The 14,605-nt window shown below is 27.7% G+C and overlaps 1 protein-coding gene across 5 annotated transcripts; it reads left to right on the top strand.

Moving 5' to 3' along the window:
• Positions 1-19: 19 nt before the first annotated feature.
• Positions 20-12,486, top strand: LOC129908130 (tubulin polymerization-promoting protein homolog). 5 transcript variants are annotated; one of them, XM_055984449.1, is made up of 4 exons: positions 10,775-10,897; positions 11,014-11,401; positions 11,461-11,624; positions 12,208-12,486. In XM_055984449.1, the coding sequence occupies exons 1-4, from the start codon at positions 10,872-10,874 to the stop codon at positions 12,221-12,223; spliced, it is 594 nt and encodes a 197-aa protein (XP_055840424.1). In that variant the 5' UTR covers positions 10,775-10,871; the 3' UTR covers positions 12,224-12,486. The 5 variants fall into 5 exon arrangements, with proteins under 5 accessions (XP_055840425.1, XP_055840423.1, XP_055840424.1 ...); XM_055984447.1 differs by having other exon boundaries at positions 12,205-12,476; XM_055984450.1 differs by lacking the exons at positions 10,775-10,897; positions 12,208-12,486 and adding an exon at positions 20-210 and having other exon boundaries at positions 11,461-11,847.
• Positions 12,487-14,605: the final 2,119 nt, after the last annotated feature.

Below are 14,605 nucleotides of genomic sequence, written 5' to 3'. Positions count from 1 at the left end.
AATTTTTGTCTGAGTTAAAGTTTTTTGCTTTTCGCAGTTGGATTCCGTCAACTGTTTAGTACGTTGTGGTACAGTGGTTGTAGTGCGTTTGTTCTTTTTAAAACAAAATAAAAATAAAAACAAAAAACATTATAATACCAAACACATTTATTGGATACATTCCCCATCATCAATTTTTGGATAAATATCTCTCTTTTAAAACAAAAAAAGGTAAAATAAAAATATTCTTGATTAAAATTTATTGCCACGGAAATTTTTCAACCCCTTCGATATACATAATAAGTAACAGTTGAGTAGATTTGTTAGATACACAGATCATTTTGTTTACAAACAAAACAGGGGTTACTTTTACTTTACGACGAATGGGTAACCAGGGCGTATACGTTATATTTTTGTGTGTTTTTTCGTTTTACTTTTATTTGTTCACTCCATCGGATGAAAATCTTATGTTAACCTAAATGCAATTTCACAACCCCCTTCATAAAGTTTAGCGATGTTTTTTTTCGTTTCATTTTGTTTGATGGTGTTGTTATAAATAAGTTTTCCATGTCATGGCATCATATTCGTTTCATATATTTATCCGAGGGCATCTTCTTCCGGATGATGACGATATTTTATATGGCGGGATGATTAATGAATAATAAGAACATGCGCATATAGACATTGAGACGCGACTCTCTTCTCTGGCGGGTGGTGATGTGAATAGACTTTGTTTGCTTCCTTAAAAGACGCATATAGCCGCCGTAACTGCTTGTTTTATCAAGTGAAAGTTGTATTCCTGTATGAATGTTTGACAAAAAAAAAAATCATTATAAAAGGGAAATCATTTCCCACAAGGATTTCTCGTTCCTCCCCAATAAGAATTGGAACGACTACAATACGTTCAAAGTTAAGGAAAAAGTAGGACATATAAAAACAGGCTGTTTTTTAGATTTTAGGTCATGATTTTTTCATTGTTTTGTTTTTGAAAAAAAATTGTGTAGTTTTTGGAACAAATTATTTTGATAAAGTGGAAATATTTTTCATTTTTTTTTTTCAATTAAGAATAGTTAATTAACTACCACACCCTAAAGGGGGGAAAAAGATGCACGCAGTTCTATTATAGTCAGCAATAAATTATTTCTAAAGCTGATTAGCATATAATTAGGAAATGTTTTTAATGGACAGCACACAATTTAATTTAACATTGCATAATATCCATCTTATAGTCGTGCCCCCAAAGCATTTAAGCAGCTTTGGCATAAACACACAGGCCTGATATACTTGATTAGCCTCATTTATTTTGTTTGGAACAAAAAAAAAAAAAAAACTTATACCTTCCACTTCAAGCTCGATTTGTTTTTTTTTTCTGCTGTAGCGATAACACATTAATTATTATTTTTATGCTGTCATTATTTATTTTAAACAAAATTCAAAAAAGAACAAAGGTGAACAGTATTTCTAGAGAAGATTCTATGGTTAATTTATGGAAATTATAGATGGTCTCTCATCACACTATGATGTCATGTCGCATGTCTTTCGTGTTATTATTGGGTTGGGGAAACAAGTTTTTTAAAACTTTAAACTATATTTCATATTGATTTAATTTTTTAATAAGGTTTAAAAATACATTTTAGAACTTAATAGTTTTGTATGGAATTTATAATTAAAATTATGGTTGTGACATTGAAAATTTTTTACCTCTTTAAGACGTGACTTTTTTGATAATTGAAGTTAATTTTTGTTTGTGGATTTTGATGTGGATATATATTTGTGTTTAGGTTTTATCAGACAACAATGCATTTGAGATTGATTGAGTGCTGATAAAGGCTTTGGTAGAAAAAAAAAAACACCTGTTGATAAAAATTAAATATTAAATTCTATAGAAAACTCTAAAAAAGCTGATAAGCTAAAAATTTATTTAGCTCTACATTATTATTAGGTAGAAAATATAATTTAAAAAAAAAAAATTGGCAATGACATCATTGCAATTCAACTTAAATTAAAGCTAATTATCTCATTTGTTTTTATTATTTCTATATGTTTAGTAAATTTCCGGGAGAGGGAAGCCTAAAATTGTGTGCCACAATAATTTGTTGTTTGTCGAACATACATATTTCGCGACCTCAGAACAACAAGGTTTTAACCGACAATTTTGAAAAAAAAATGAGTTATATATCAAATCTATTTAAATTCGTGGTGCTCTTTCGATTCCCGCTATCTATTTTGCTCTATCTCTCTCCGTTTCGAAAATAACCAGGGCTACAGAGTTATATCTGCATAATTTTCATTTGAGATTTAAACAATATGGTTCTAACTTCCACTTAGAACTTTGTTTCACAAAATACCCAGAGATACAGAGTTCTATCTGCCTCTTTTTCGATTTGAGTTGCGAGCAACAGGGTTCTAACTCCAAAGTTGCAGTTAGAACTATGTTACGTGTTTAGACGCAAAAACTGAATGCTGAGCAATTAGACTTTGTTTATTATTTAGAAATAGAATTTATTATCAAAACAATAAATAATTGCTGTAATCCGCTACTCTTAAACAAAAAGAAAAAAATTATTTAAATCTTTTTATTTCAACGCATCCCAATTCTTCAATATCGAATAACTAAGGTCACAAGAATAAAAATTGTACATAGAACCTTATTGTTCTAAATTTAACTGTCGCATCGTTGAGCAACGAAGTCCTATATGGTTTTTTAAAGTCAAATTTAAGGGTTAAAAATGTGTTTTTATTAGTTTTTTAAGCTAAAATTTTTTTTTTAAGCCAAAAATTGTAAACAAAAAATCAAACTTTTCCTACACAGTGACGGTATAAAGGTGTTTCAATATTCAGATGCGTTTTTCTCAAAACACACTTAGGTGTACTTAGAACCTTGTTGTTCTAGGGTCGCGATTTGTTTATCTCCAAATTAATTTAATTTGAATTTATAATAACCTTGAAAAAAGGATAACTTTTAAATGTTTCTATAGTCGTTTTATGACCATAAAAAATTTTGCAGAAATCAATTAAATCTCAACAAAAAATTGTCAAAGTACACCGAAAAAAAAATTTTAATAATAACAGCACCTATCAAATTAACATTTTTCAGTGACAAAAGTCGTCCAACAATTAAAATATCAATTTTGATATTTTATCATATCATTTTGACATTTTTTAGTTTCAGGTGGGACAGTGAAAATTTCACTTTGACAATTAAAATATCATTTTGACATTTTTTTAAGTTAAAGTGGATAGTGAAAATTTCACTTTGACAGTTAAAATATCAATGTTGACTAGATTTTACGTTTTAGTTTATTATTTTTCCTTTTCTTTTTTATTATTTTTATTATTTTAAGAATTTTCTTTCTTTTTTCAAAACATTACTGAAAGGGAATATTCTTTACAAAATAGTGGTTATATTATTTTTTCTATTATAAGTGATATAATTGTTTTCTTATTTTCTCCCAAACTATGTGAAGTAAAATCTAAGTGCCGATCAAATTTTCTCAGTAAATCATACATTTTACTTTGAAAAAAAAAACAAAGCGCCTTTAAATTAGTACACATTAAGAATTTTTTATTTAATATTTTTCAATAATTTGGAATGAGAAATTGATATAAAAAAAATGATAATAAAATATTAAAAAAAATTCCAAAATGTGACATTTAAATATCATCCTGATAATAAAAATGTTGTTTTAACATTTTAAATATTATAAAACACATTTTATAGAGCATTTTTGGCTGATATTTAATAAATGTTAATTTGATATTTAAAAAATGTAAAATTGATATTGGTTTTTTTTTCGGTGTATCATATCAGATGATTTTCATTCGTGTTCTTTTTTTTTTTTTTCACTTCAGATTCTTTGATGTAGTAAGCTTAGAACAAGCTTTTATCTACGATCAGAGGCTCATCATAAGTGCATGTTAGTGGTTAGTAAACAAAAAATACAACCTCCCTCTTATTCTTTAAAAAAAAGGAACTCTAATCGTATAACTTTTTCCCGCAGCGAAGATAAACACAACGTAAATAACTTCTACAATTCGTTCGATTCCATTAAAAGCTATAAATGCTGTCATTGGCAATTATTTAAACCATTTACTACCGATTTAAATAAAAATAAAAAAAAAATAAAAATAAAATCGCACAATAACAACAACAACAATAAAATACAATGATTCCTAACAAGTTGGCGTTATTAAAATCACCTACTTACATTTTTGTATTTAATATCTACAACTATATTGTAAGGCTATAAAATCAGCAAGAGGCCAGGCCTCCCAATCACATGGGTCAAATAAATAATTATTTATTCTTGGAATTCATAAAGAAAAATGTCCTCACTATATTAACACACCTTGTTTTTTTGTTTAGCTAAGTTTAATACCCCATTCGGTCGTATGTTTTTGTTGTTATTGATAGAAGTGTATATATAAAGACTTTTTAAAAAGGGCATTGGTGTTTCAAAGCAATTCTAAAACGTAACGCAGGTTTCAACACAAGTTTATAGTAATAAATTTACCGGTACACAAAATTAAATTGGTTTTTGTTACAGAAAACAAATTATATTTTTCTAAAGGATGCTGGTGTCAGGAAAATTCAATCACATCATTAATTTATACTGGCTTACAAAAGAACTAATCCTAGTAAATTTTTTCAATATCTCTTTTGTTCTTCGAGAAATCTTAAGTTGAAGTCAACGTGTTTGGTTTATCTTAAGTTCATTTGCTTTTAATAGCAAATCTGAAAAGTTCTTTACCGATCGCTTTCAAATTTTGACATAGGTAGTAAATATAATTTTTTTCTTGTTCAAAACAATATAAAATTAATGAGAATGTAAATGAAACATTCTGAACTTTTGAAAGTGATCGATTAAGAGCTTTTTCGAGATTTGCTATTAAACCCAAATGAAAATGAGATATACTAAACATAAAGATGTTGTTCCAACTTAAGATTTCCCAAAGAAAAAAAAAGAATTAAAAAAAGAATTAAACGGATTTTAAATAAAAATATAGTTCTTTTAGAAACCGGTACAAGATAATTTAAAGCAAATTAACACGCTCCTTTGCGCGTAACCTCAAAAACTGTAAAGAAATGCAATTTTTTTTTACAAACGGAAATATCTCAATAACGTGTTCACGTGTTGTGTAAGAATTTTTCTGATTTTGAATTCGAGATCAGCATACAAAAAACCTATGGGAAGTATGAAAGAAGAAAGAACTCGGACACACAAAAAAAATGATGGATTTTCCAAGTTTATTATATCACATTTAAGTTTTAATGTCAATTCAAGTGAAAAGTTCTGTGAATGTATAATAATGTCAATTTCGCCCCATTTAATAAAGAGTTTTTAAAAATAAAAATAAAAGTTTGAGCTGATTTTTTGTAAAAATTTTACATAAAATGGGTGTATCTAAAGTATTGATATAAATTCACTTTTTCGTTCACTGTGGTGTATACGTACTTTTTTTAAGAAAAAAATCTGGGATGTTTGTAAAGTCAGTTTACGGAAATGTTATCACAAGACTTGGTCTTTAAGATGAAATTAAAATCTGTACCACTCCTGCTTTTAACTCATTTTAACTTTTCAAAACAAACGATTTTAAAGGAACGGTTCTCAAATTTCTATATGACCTTAATTCTATATCTGAATTAAAGATTCTGTATGACATTATTCTGTATTCCATTAATCTACCTTTTTATTATTTTGTATTTCAAAATTCTGCAAATACAAAATTTTTATAATCCATTATTCTCCTTTTTCGAAATTCTGTAATTAAAATCTTATGGATACTTTATTGTAACCAGTTTTAATACTTACAGTTATGAATAGGTTTTTCGATTTCCTGTTGAAATTTTTTGCACAATTTTAAAATAAAAAAATTTGGAATCCGAATCTTGGCACACACAGAACTTCGACACTGATTCAAAATATTTTTTTTCAGAGCAAATCCTGCTGGGTTATTTAAAAAATGATAGATAAAAATCTAACATTAAAAATGGGAGAGAAAAACTTTTAACCTTCTTTAAAACTAAACAAAAAAAAATTTTTTTTGTGTAAAAATATAGTTTTTCTCAAGTAAATTGAAGACAAGAAAAGAAATAGGAAAAACAAATATAATTAGTATTTCATCAATTGAGTATTTTGTTGTTCAAAAACTGAGTTAACTTATACACAAAACAATTTTAAAGGAATATTAAAAACAAATAACTTCTAGAACTAAAACCCTTTGCATCATTGAACATTTTTCTTAAAATAAAATTTTTAAGAAAGACATTCAAATAAAAAAAATTACAAAAACTTTACTTGACCGTTAAGTTATTCATATCAAGCAAGCAAAATATATGATTCGAATCCAATTGATTTAGAAGTAAAGAAGCTGCTATAAAACCCCAAGACAGGACCTACACCAAAGGTTAATGATACTCATAAGATTTTTTATACCTTCCTTTATCGTTGTAGTGGATATTAGCTTGGTCAAAACTCAATCAAATCCGGTTATAATTTTGTTATTATTAATGCGATCAAGGACACGGATATTTTGTTCACCTTTTATATTTTGGTATATAAAACTACTTACATCGAAGTTATAACCAGTTCTTGAGATAACGAACTTCTTTTCGGTGAATTAATGGCTTATCTGTAGCATGTCACGGTTAAGAGATGTTTATTTGGTTTACACTCGCATTCGATGTGGGCATAAAAAAGTTATATGATAGTTAACTATAGCATTAAGTGTTATGGATGTGCAGAGTTTGAGTAATTAATTAGTTTATCGTGTTAAATTTAATGAGAATTCGATTTGTTTTCATGTAAAATGGAGATTTTAAGTTATGATACTATTTTAACATTATTTGGTTTAAAAAAATGAAAAGTCTAAAATTGTTGTATTTTGAAATTTAGAGGGTAGCCAAGGCAAACTTTAATGCAAATATCTTGTTTGTAGTTTTAGAAACTATTGGCGGATTTCATAAAAATTTACCAGGCTTTTAAATTTTTAAATGATATTTTTTGTATGGAACAAATATTCGGATGTAAATATTTAAAAGGCTTCATGAAACTGGCCATAAGAGATTTAAAAAAAAAAATTTTAAAAATAAAATACTGAGAGGATTAAAAGATATAAATTTTATTTTAAGGCTTCATTTTCTCAAAAAGCTACAGAGCCCTGTTTCTATATTAAACATTTTCCACCTACGCCACTGTACTTCAGGGAATTATTCTTGTAAGAATGACGTACCTACACAATGTACATAGATATTTAAAAACGATTAATCATGCAAATAAAAATATACAAACAAAGTCCAGTAACTTTGTATATTTTATCACAATGATGAAAGCCTCATTATATTCACAAATGAATAATAAAATTCAACTTATTTTTGTATGTCCAATAGTTTGCAATAAAAAAAAAACAATGCTTTTTTTTGTTTTTATTTTCTTATCACAAATTTGAATTAAAGTGAATTTTATGAGTTATTCAACAAATCGTCAGTAAATTTCGTACAATCTAGCGGTAAAGTGTTCCTACTTGTCATTTCTCATTACAATTGTCACACCTATAAAAAGTGTATATCATTTGTCACGGTGTCAGACAATATTGTTACACTTGAAATCAATATTAAAATTAGTGTCTAAGTGTTAAAGTTTTTCTTATTGCTGCAAATTACAATCAAGATATTTTTTTAAGAGTCAAGTCATGATTGTTAAGGGAAATGCTAAGGGGTGTGTAATGATTTGTTTAGATCGTGCAGTGATATCCGTATTTGATTAAGTCATTATGGGTTTTAAAGCATTTTTGTTGTAAAAGCAAATATATTTTATGCCTCAAGTGACAATTGAAAACGAAACATTTTGTTAAATACTCTTCGGTCACAAAAGATTGTGAACTATTCAATTAGCCGGTCCTTATTTGCATTTTTTTTTTTTTTTTTTCAAAAGACATCTCTAATTTTTTCAGATTTTTTCTGTACCCCTTAACTCGCCCTATATCAAAGAGAAATTCTAGTGCTTGGATTATTCCCATATATCACCTTTGAGGGTTGATCGATTTTGTTCTAATTGTACACAATTATTCCAAAAACTATACTTAGTTATATTGCATTCCAAGATATTATTAAAAATATATTCTTGAATCCCAAAAATATCGAAAAAGAAATCCATTTTTTTAGTAAGTAAAAGCCATAAATAACCAGCCTAAATAAAAAATTCTCTCTCGAAAAAATTCACATAATACAGAAAACCGGTACAAATAACCTTTGAAGGGTGTTTCCTTAAAAACCATTTTTTTTTTGTTTGTTTTCCATAGTCTCTTCAAAAATAGCATTGCAAAAAATCAATAGTAACGATGAATGCCAGTTACGACTACGTGTGACACTTTAAAACTCATGTCAATAAAAACAAAGTCAGGGTGATGCTCACAACATAATAGAATGTAACATTCATCTTGTTGTTATCTGGGACGCACTATCAAGAGTTTGAGATTGTAGATATCTACATCTATGCTACATACCTTTTTAATATCTAATGAGAAAGGAACATGAAATGTTCGTGAAAGTTGTAGATAAATACAATTCGATACACAATAAGAAAAGAAACATTCACCCCGAACTATTTCATCTACATACATGTAGCTATGTGTTTGTATATTCATGTGTTGTGTAGATATTTAACCTTATCATAAACAGAAAAGCATCATCAAGGTTGCAGACATCAGCATTGCATTATTTGAAAAAGATAGAAATCATAAGGACCGATAATAAGTAGATGAATATTTCCTTATAAGAACAATTACTGAAACATTCGTAGATATTGAGAACTTATGAATTTTTGCTAAAAAAAAAATTCGTCATTCAACGAAAAAAAATTTTAATATCTTTTGAAACAATTGTCGGAATATTTTTAATATTTCACCTGGGTCAGGTCAGCGTCAATGACCTCAAATTATAATCACCGCCCCAAACGGAAACCATGGATTCCTGAGGTCATTTTAAGTCGAAAAACTTGAGAGGTAATTTTCTCGTTTTCGTCCCGTTTTCGAGTTATGACGGTTTTTATAATTTTTGCTCCCTTTTCCTTTAACTATCTTTATCTTTCCCAAACTACGTCTGATATGAAAGATTTTTTTTTACAACCAATCAAGAATTTATTACAGTTTAAGTTTGTTCCGAAGCTTTTTTTTTCTTCGAACAACCGTTTCTCCACAATTTTGCATCAAACCCAATTTTCTTTGTTTTTCAGTTGTTTTTTTTTCACTTTCATATCATTTCATTGAAAAAAAAAACAAGTAAATAAGTATTAATTTTGTTCACTTATTATTAAAGCCTAATTTATTTTCTTAAAAAAATAACTTTTTTTCCTAAAAAATTCTACTGAAAGTAATTTAAAAAAATAAACAAACTGAGTGAATTAAAAAAAAAAATTTTGAAATAACCTCCAAATACTTTAGCGCCTCTTTTTTTCACCAAGTTCATTTCATTGTTCAAAAATGCCTCTTTTTAATATTAACCCCGTTTCTCTTTTTTTTCCAGTTTTTTCATTTAACAAAGTTATGTTTTAATACCAAATTGGAAGAGGTATTGATGAGAAAGGGTCCATTTCGGGTGCTACTTGCTACACACACATGCTTAAAGATCTAATCTTTAGCCTTAATAGCGTGTTTTTATAAAATGGCCCATAAATTATGTTTGCATTATTTAATACTGCATTTAAAAATCTAAATCACTTTGATGACATTTTTGAAGTCAAAACGTCTGTATGTTGGACCAACATAGTTGGTTAATAACTCGAGCAGCAGAAAGTTCTTATGATAAATAAGCAAGATGTAAAAAGTTTCATAATAACGGTTTCTCCCCTAGAATCGTTTTCTTGATTTCTGATTTTCTCGTAAACGATTTCAACTAAAACATTTATTTAAAATAAATAATTTTGAGTTTTTAAAACAATTTTTTTTTTAATCAATTTCTTGAAAACGTGAAAATGTATTAAAGAATTTTTTTAAACTGCGTGTTTTTATGTGTCGATAAGTTTTTCTGAAAACTCGAGTTTATAAAAATCTATTGAAAAAAAATGATATTTTAAAATTATTTCCAATTATATACAAATATGCATTAAATGGCATACTTTGGAGGTCAAAACTATTCAAAATAGTTTTTTTTTTTATTTACTATTTTTGATTTAATTTTTTATAACATTAAATTAAAAATTTTCTATTTTTTTTACATAAAAAAGCTTCAATATTCTAAACATTTTTCATAAGAGCATGCATTTACGTGCGACCCAGTAGTATATTTTAATTTATTTTACTTTATTTAATGAAAACTAACTTACAAAGACAGCTTTTTGAGAAGAAAAAAAGTTCCCCGTGTGGCAAATGAGAAAAAAATTATTATTTCAGAAATGTTTCATAATCGTGGACAACAAAAATATTTTTAAAATATTTCAGAAATATTGCCGAAATATTTATTCAATATATGTACATTGTTGCTTAAGAACTTTATTTCGTATCTGAATTATTTCAGTAAAATGCATATTTTTTTTTTTGACAAATATTTTCTTTTTTATTTTGACTGGACTTCTTCTGTTTTAGATTAAAGAAGCAGTTAATTCTGTTAGACATCTATTGAGCAAATAAGATTTCAGTGGCTACATAATTTGTGAAACACGATATTGCTTAGAATTTCAAATGAATTATTTCCCCCTCCTTAATTGTTCGATAAATGGTTGATTTCAAGTTTAACAATATTATTTTTTAGTACAAGTGCATTGCAATTCTTATTATATTTCTAATCGATAATGATTAATTTTCATACTGTGTAATAGACATTCATCCATACAAAATATCAAATTGCTTTAAACTTTATCATATAAAACAAAAAACTAAATAGAATTTAAGCTAAAATGTGTGCACATGCTGTCATATACAGGTGAGACTACCAGAGTCTTCATTAGAAACAATACCTCCTGAATAAAAATCGCCAATCCATACAGACTATGTTTATGACCAAATACCTAATATGAATTTTTGTTGTTGTATTTTTAGATCAAGAATGGCCGAAAGCACTGAAACAAATGGCTCCAAACCCCCAGTGGAAGAAATCGCTCAATTAGCGATTGAAGATCCACCAAAACCTGCAGCTTCCCTCCGCGATAGTTTTAAGGCTTTTTCAAAGTTTGGTGATACCAAATCAGATGGCAAATTAATAACACTTTCTCAGTCAGACAAATGGATGAAACAAGCCAAAGTAATTGACAAAAAGATTACCACAACTGATACTGGAATACATTTCAAGAAATTCAAAGCAATGAAAATCTCCTACGATGATTACAACAAATATCTAGAAGATTTGGCTAAGGCCAAAAAAGTCGATTTAGACGAAATCAAGAAGAAACTCGCTGAATGTGGTGCACCTGGAGTATCACAAGTTTCAGTAAATTGAAAAATGTTATTTTTTGGAAAAGTTCAAATTTTTTAAAGTTTAAATTTTAGGCTGGAAAGGCAGCTGCGACAGTTGGTCGTTTAACTGATACTTCAAAGTATACCGGCTCCCACAAGGAACGTTTCGATGATTCGGGCAAAGGCAAGGGAATTGCTGGACGTAAGAATCTTGTAGATGATTCGGGATATGTTTCTGGATACCAACATAAGGACACGTACGATAAAAGCCATTAAACCCTGCCTTCTTTTTTTTTTACTGTTCTTAATCATTTTTTAATTTGCTTACTTAAGAGGAGGTATATTCTCTCGTCGCCCTTTATATTTATACTTCTTTTTCTTACAAAACCAAAAAAAAAAAACAAAACAATCAAATAGCTTTTCATCAATACTTTTGTAAAATAATTAATTATATATAAAAATATATATTTGTGATATTAATTTTCCTTTATATCTTTTCTTTACTTCTATTACTTTTTTCCTTTTAAACGAGCAACAAAAACAAAATGTACAGGCTATTACAATTGAATTAAAATTAATTTTACTTTATTATTTAATAATACTTCAATGGTTTATTGTTGCTTAATTTGGGGTTTTTAATTTAGATATTCTTAGGTGTTAGTTTATTTCTTTCTTTTGCTTCTTTTCCGCTTATAGTCTTCTTGATTATATAAATTAAAAATTATTACGACAATTATTTTCATATTATACATAATATTTATGTTTTATATATGTCTTCCCTTTTTTAAAAAAAAACACGCATGTTTTCATATCAATTTTAAATTCATATTATTGCAGCAGTTCGACCAACAATTAGACGTACAAAAATCAATACAAAAACAAACAAAATCATTTATATATGTAGGTGTGTTATAGAAAAAAAAAACTTAAAATAAAAGTGTTCATCCCGCCAGAGACGAATTTTTAACATCCTTATATAAATCACATATATAAACGAAATATATTTAAAAAAAAAACTTTTTAAAAATTTAATGCAATAATATAATGCAATGAAAATTGTATCTTATGCTTATCTACTGAAGTAATTTCAAACTCTAAAAAAAAGTAAAAAGATATTTTTTTTTGTCTTATACGAGTATATTATAATAATGATAAAAAAAAAATAAATTATATCAAGAAATCATAGTCAGTAATTTGTTTTATTTAAAAAAACAAAATTTAGATATACGTGACCGCTTTTGAAGCAATGTTTTTGAAGCAAATGGTGCAATATATAAATAAAATTAAAATACATATAAACAGGAAAGAATTATTTGCTAATAGGTTCAATGAATTAAGCAAAAGCATTGAATAATATTATTCAATGGCAAAAGATGAAATATTATCTCATATATAATTCTAAGGGCGGCCTCCGGTTTAAGCTTCGATATAAATTTAAGAGTGTTGCCTAAAGTGGGACTTGAACTAACACCAACAGTTAAGCAAGCATCAAGCAAGCACTATATTTAAGATTGGTCGAAAAAAAAAATAATTTGGTCAAAAGTCAAAATTTGCTATTTTTCGAATGTTATTTATTCTATTTCTACAAAAAAAACGTAAATTTTGTGCAGGCTATCGTTCAGAAAATATTTATTTTTTAAGTCGATTCTTAAATCCTGAATGCTTTTGAAAAGTGTTTTCTAAAACTATTTGGAAAGTTATTTTCCCTTAAAACTAATATCAGCCTTTTTTTCCTTATATCTATTGCCTCACACTCACTTGCAGTCGGTTGCTCAGAGGTCAAAACACTGTAGAGGAAACCGTCTAACAGTTCAAAAGCTCACAATTTAATGTCGTTTTCTATTGACTTTTGCGATTTTTGTGTAAAAATCTCTGATTTTCCACTGCAAATAGAATATGAAATCTAGTTTTGTAATTGTGTACGAAAATAAAACAACAACAAATGTTTAGACAAATGTCAAACAGAGGAGTGTGTGTGAAAGTGCGTGTATGCGTGAATCTTGATACAAATGCAGATTCAGATTTCTGATTCTCAGATTAATTTTTTTGTCATTTTTTTTCCCCCTCTTCACCCCCCCCCCTTTCAGCTGTCAGATTCACAAATCTCATTCTGAGATTCGTCAATAGAAAACGACATAAGTTTGTAATCTGATATGAGACGTTCAAAATAATGGTGGATCAAGTCCACTTCTACTAATATAAGAAATAAATGAATGCTTTTTTAAAATGTCTCTTTATTTTTTTTATCACGATTTTCAAAGTTGTGTATAATGCAAGCATTACAATAGAACTGACCCATTTATTTTTCTGAAAGCTTCATGAACATCTTCAGTATTGGCTTGATTGTGATACTATATAAGAATCGAAAATATCAAAATCCAGTACAACTTTTGTAAGGAAAAGTCTTTAAATTTATTACGTATTTTGTGAAAAGGGCACATCAAATTACTTTGCGGTTATAATTTCGAAATAAAACATTTTGAGAGCAAATTTACATTTTTTTAGTAAAGTTTTCTAAGTGAGAAATATTTTTGGAATGGCTACGCTACATGCAAGAAAAACAAGGTACAGCTATGAATTTAAATATTTTTAAAATGTGTTATTTAATCTCCTTTAGTAAAATATAGTACTCTAGAGGGCCCCATACCCGACTAACAATTTTGCTTCTGTAAAGCTTTATACATGCTTCTTTTGCTTCTATAAAGCTTTATAGAAGCAAAATTGTTAGTTGGGTATTCAACTAAATTTATGATCGCCCGACAAACAATTTTGGTTCTATAAAGCTTTACAGATGCAATTGTTGCTTCTGTAAAGCATTATAGAAGCAAAATTGTTAGTAGGGCGCATACGCGGACAACCAAGTTGCCTGCAATCGCTTACCATAATTGAAGAAAACAAAAGAATCTCTTTGGAATAAGGGGGCGTATACGTACTTTTTAATTATTTATTGTTTTAAGAAGAATATAGGCAAAATGTTTTTGAACAACAACAAAATAAAATAAAATTATTTCAAGAAGGGTTCCATTTTTGAGTAGTAAGACTTTGTTTCTGAAAATTTAGTGAATAATTTATTACGCTTTAAAAAATATGAAACAGTTTAATACCTCGAATAATCAGGCATTCTAACCGAATACTTTAAAAATTTCATACACAAAATGCCTACTTACCAGGTTTTTTTTTTAACAACTTTGGGATTAACTTGGCTTAAAATAATTGGCTATATCACGTTCTGGGTTTA

The sequence above is a fragment of the Episyrphus balteatus genome, chromosome 2, assembly GCF_945859705.1.
Source record: "Episyrphus balteatus chromosome 2, idEpiBalt1.1, whole genome shotgun sequence".
Taxonomy (NCBI): Eukaryota; Metazoa; Arthropoda; class Insecta; order Diptera; family Syrphidae; genus Episyrphus; species Episyrphus balteatus.
The sequence above is the reverse complement of the archived record's forward strand: the minus strand, read 5'-3'. Positions and strand labels throughout refer to the sequence as shown.

Coding starts and splice junctions, on each gene's coding strand:
- LOC129908130 (XM_055984447.1), top strand. CDS start 10,872: ATGTGTGCACATGCTGTCATATACAG. Junction 10,898..11,013: donor GCACATGCTGTCATATACAG/GTGAGACTACCA, acceptor TTGTATTTTTAG/ATCAAGAATGGCCGAAAGCA. Junction 11,402..11,460: donor CTGGAGTATCACAAGTTTCA/GTAAATTGAAAA, acceptor TTTAAATTTTAG/GCTGGAAAGGCAGCTGCGAC.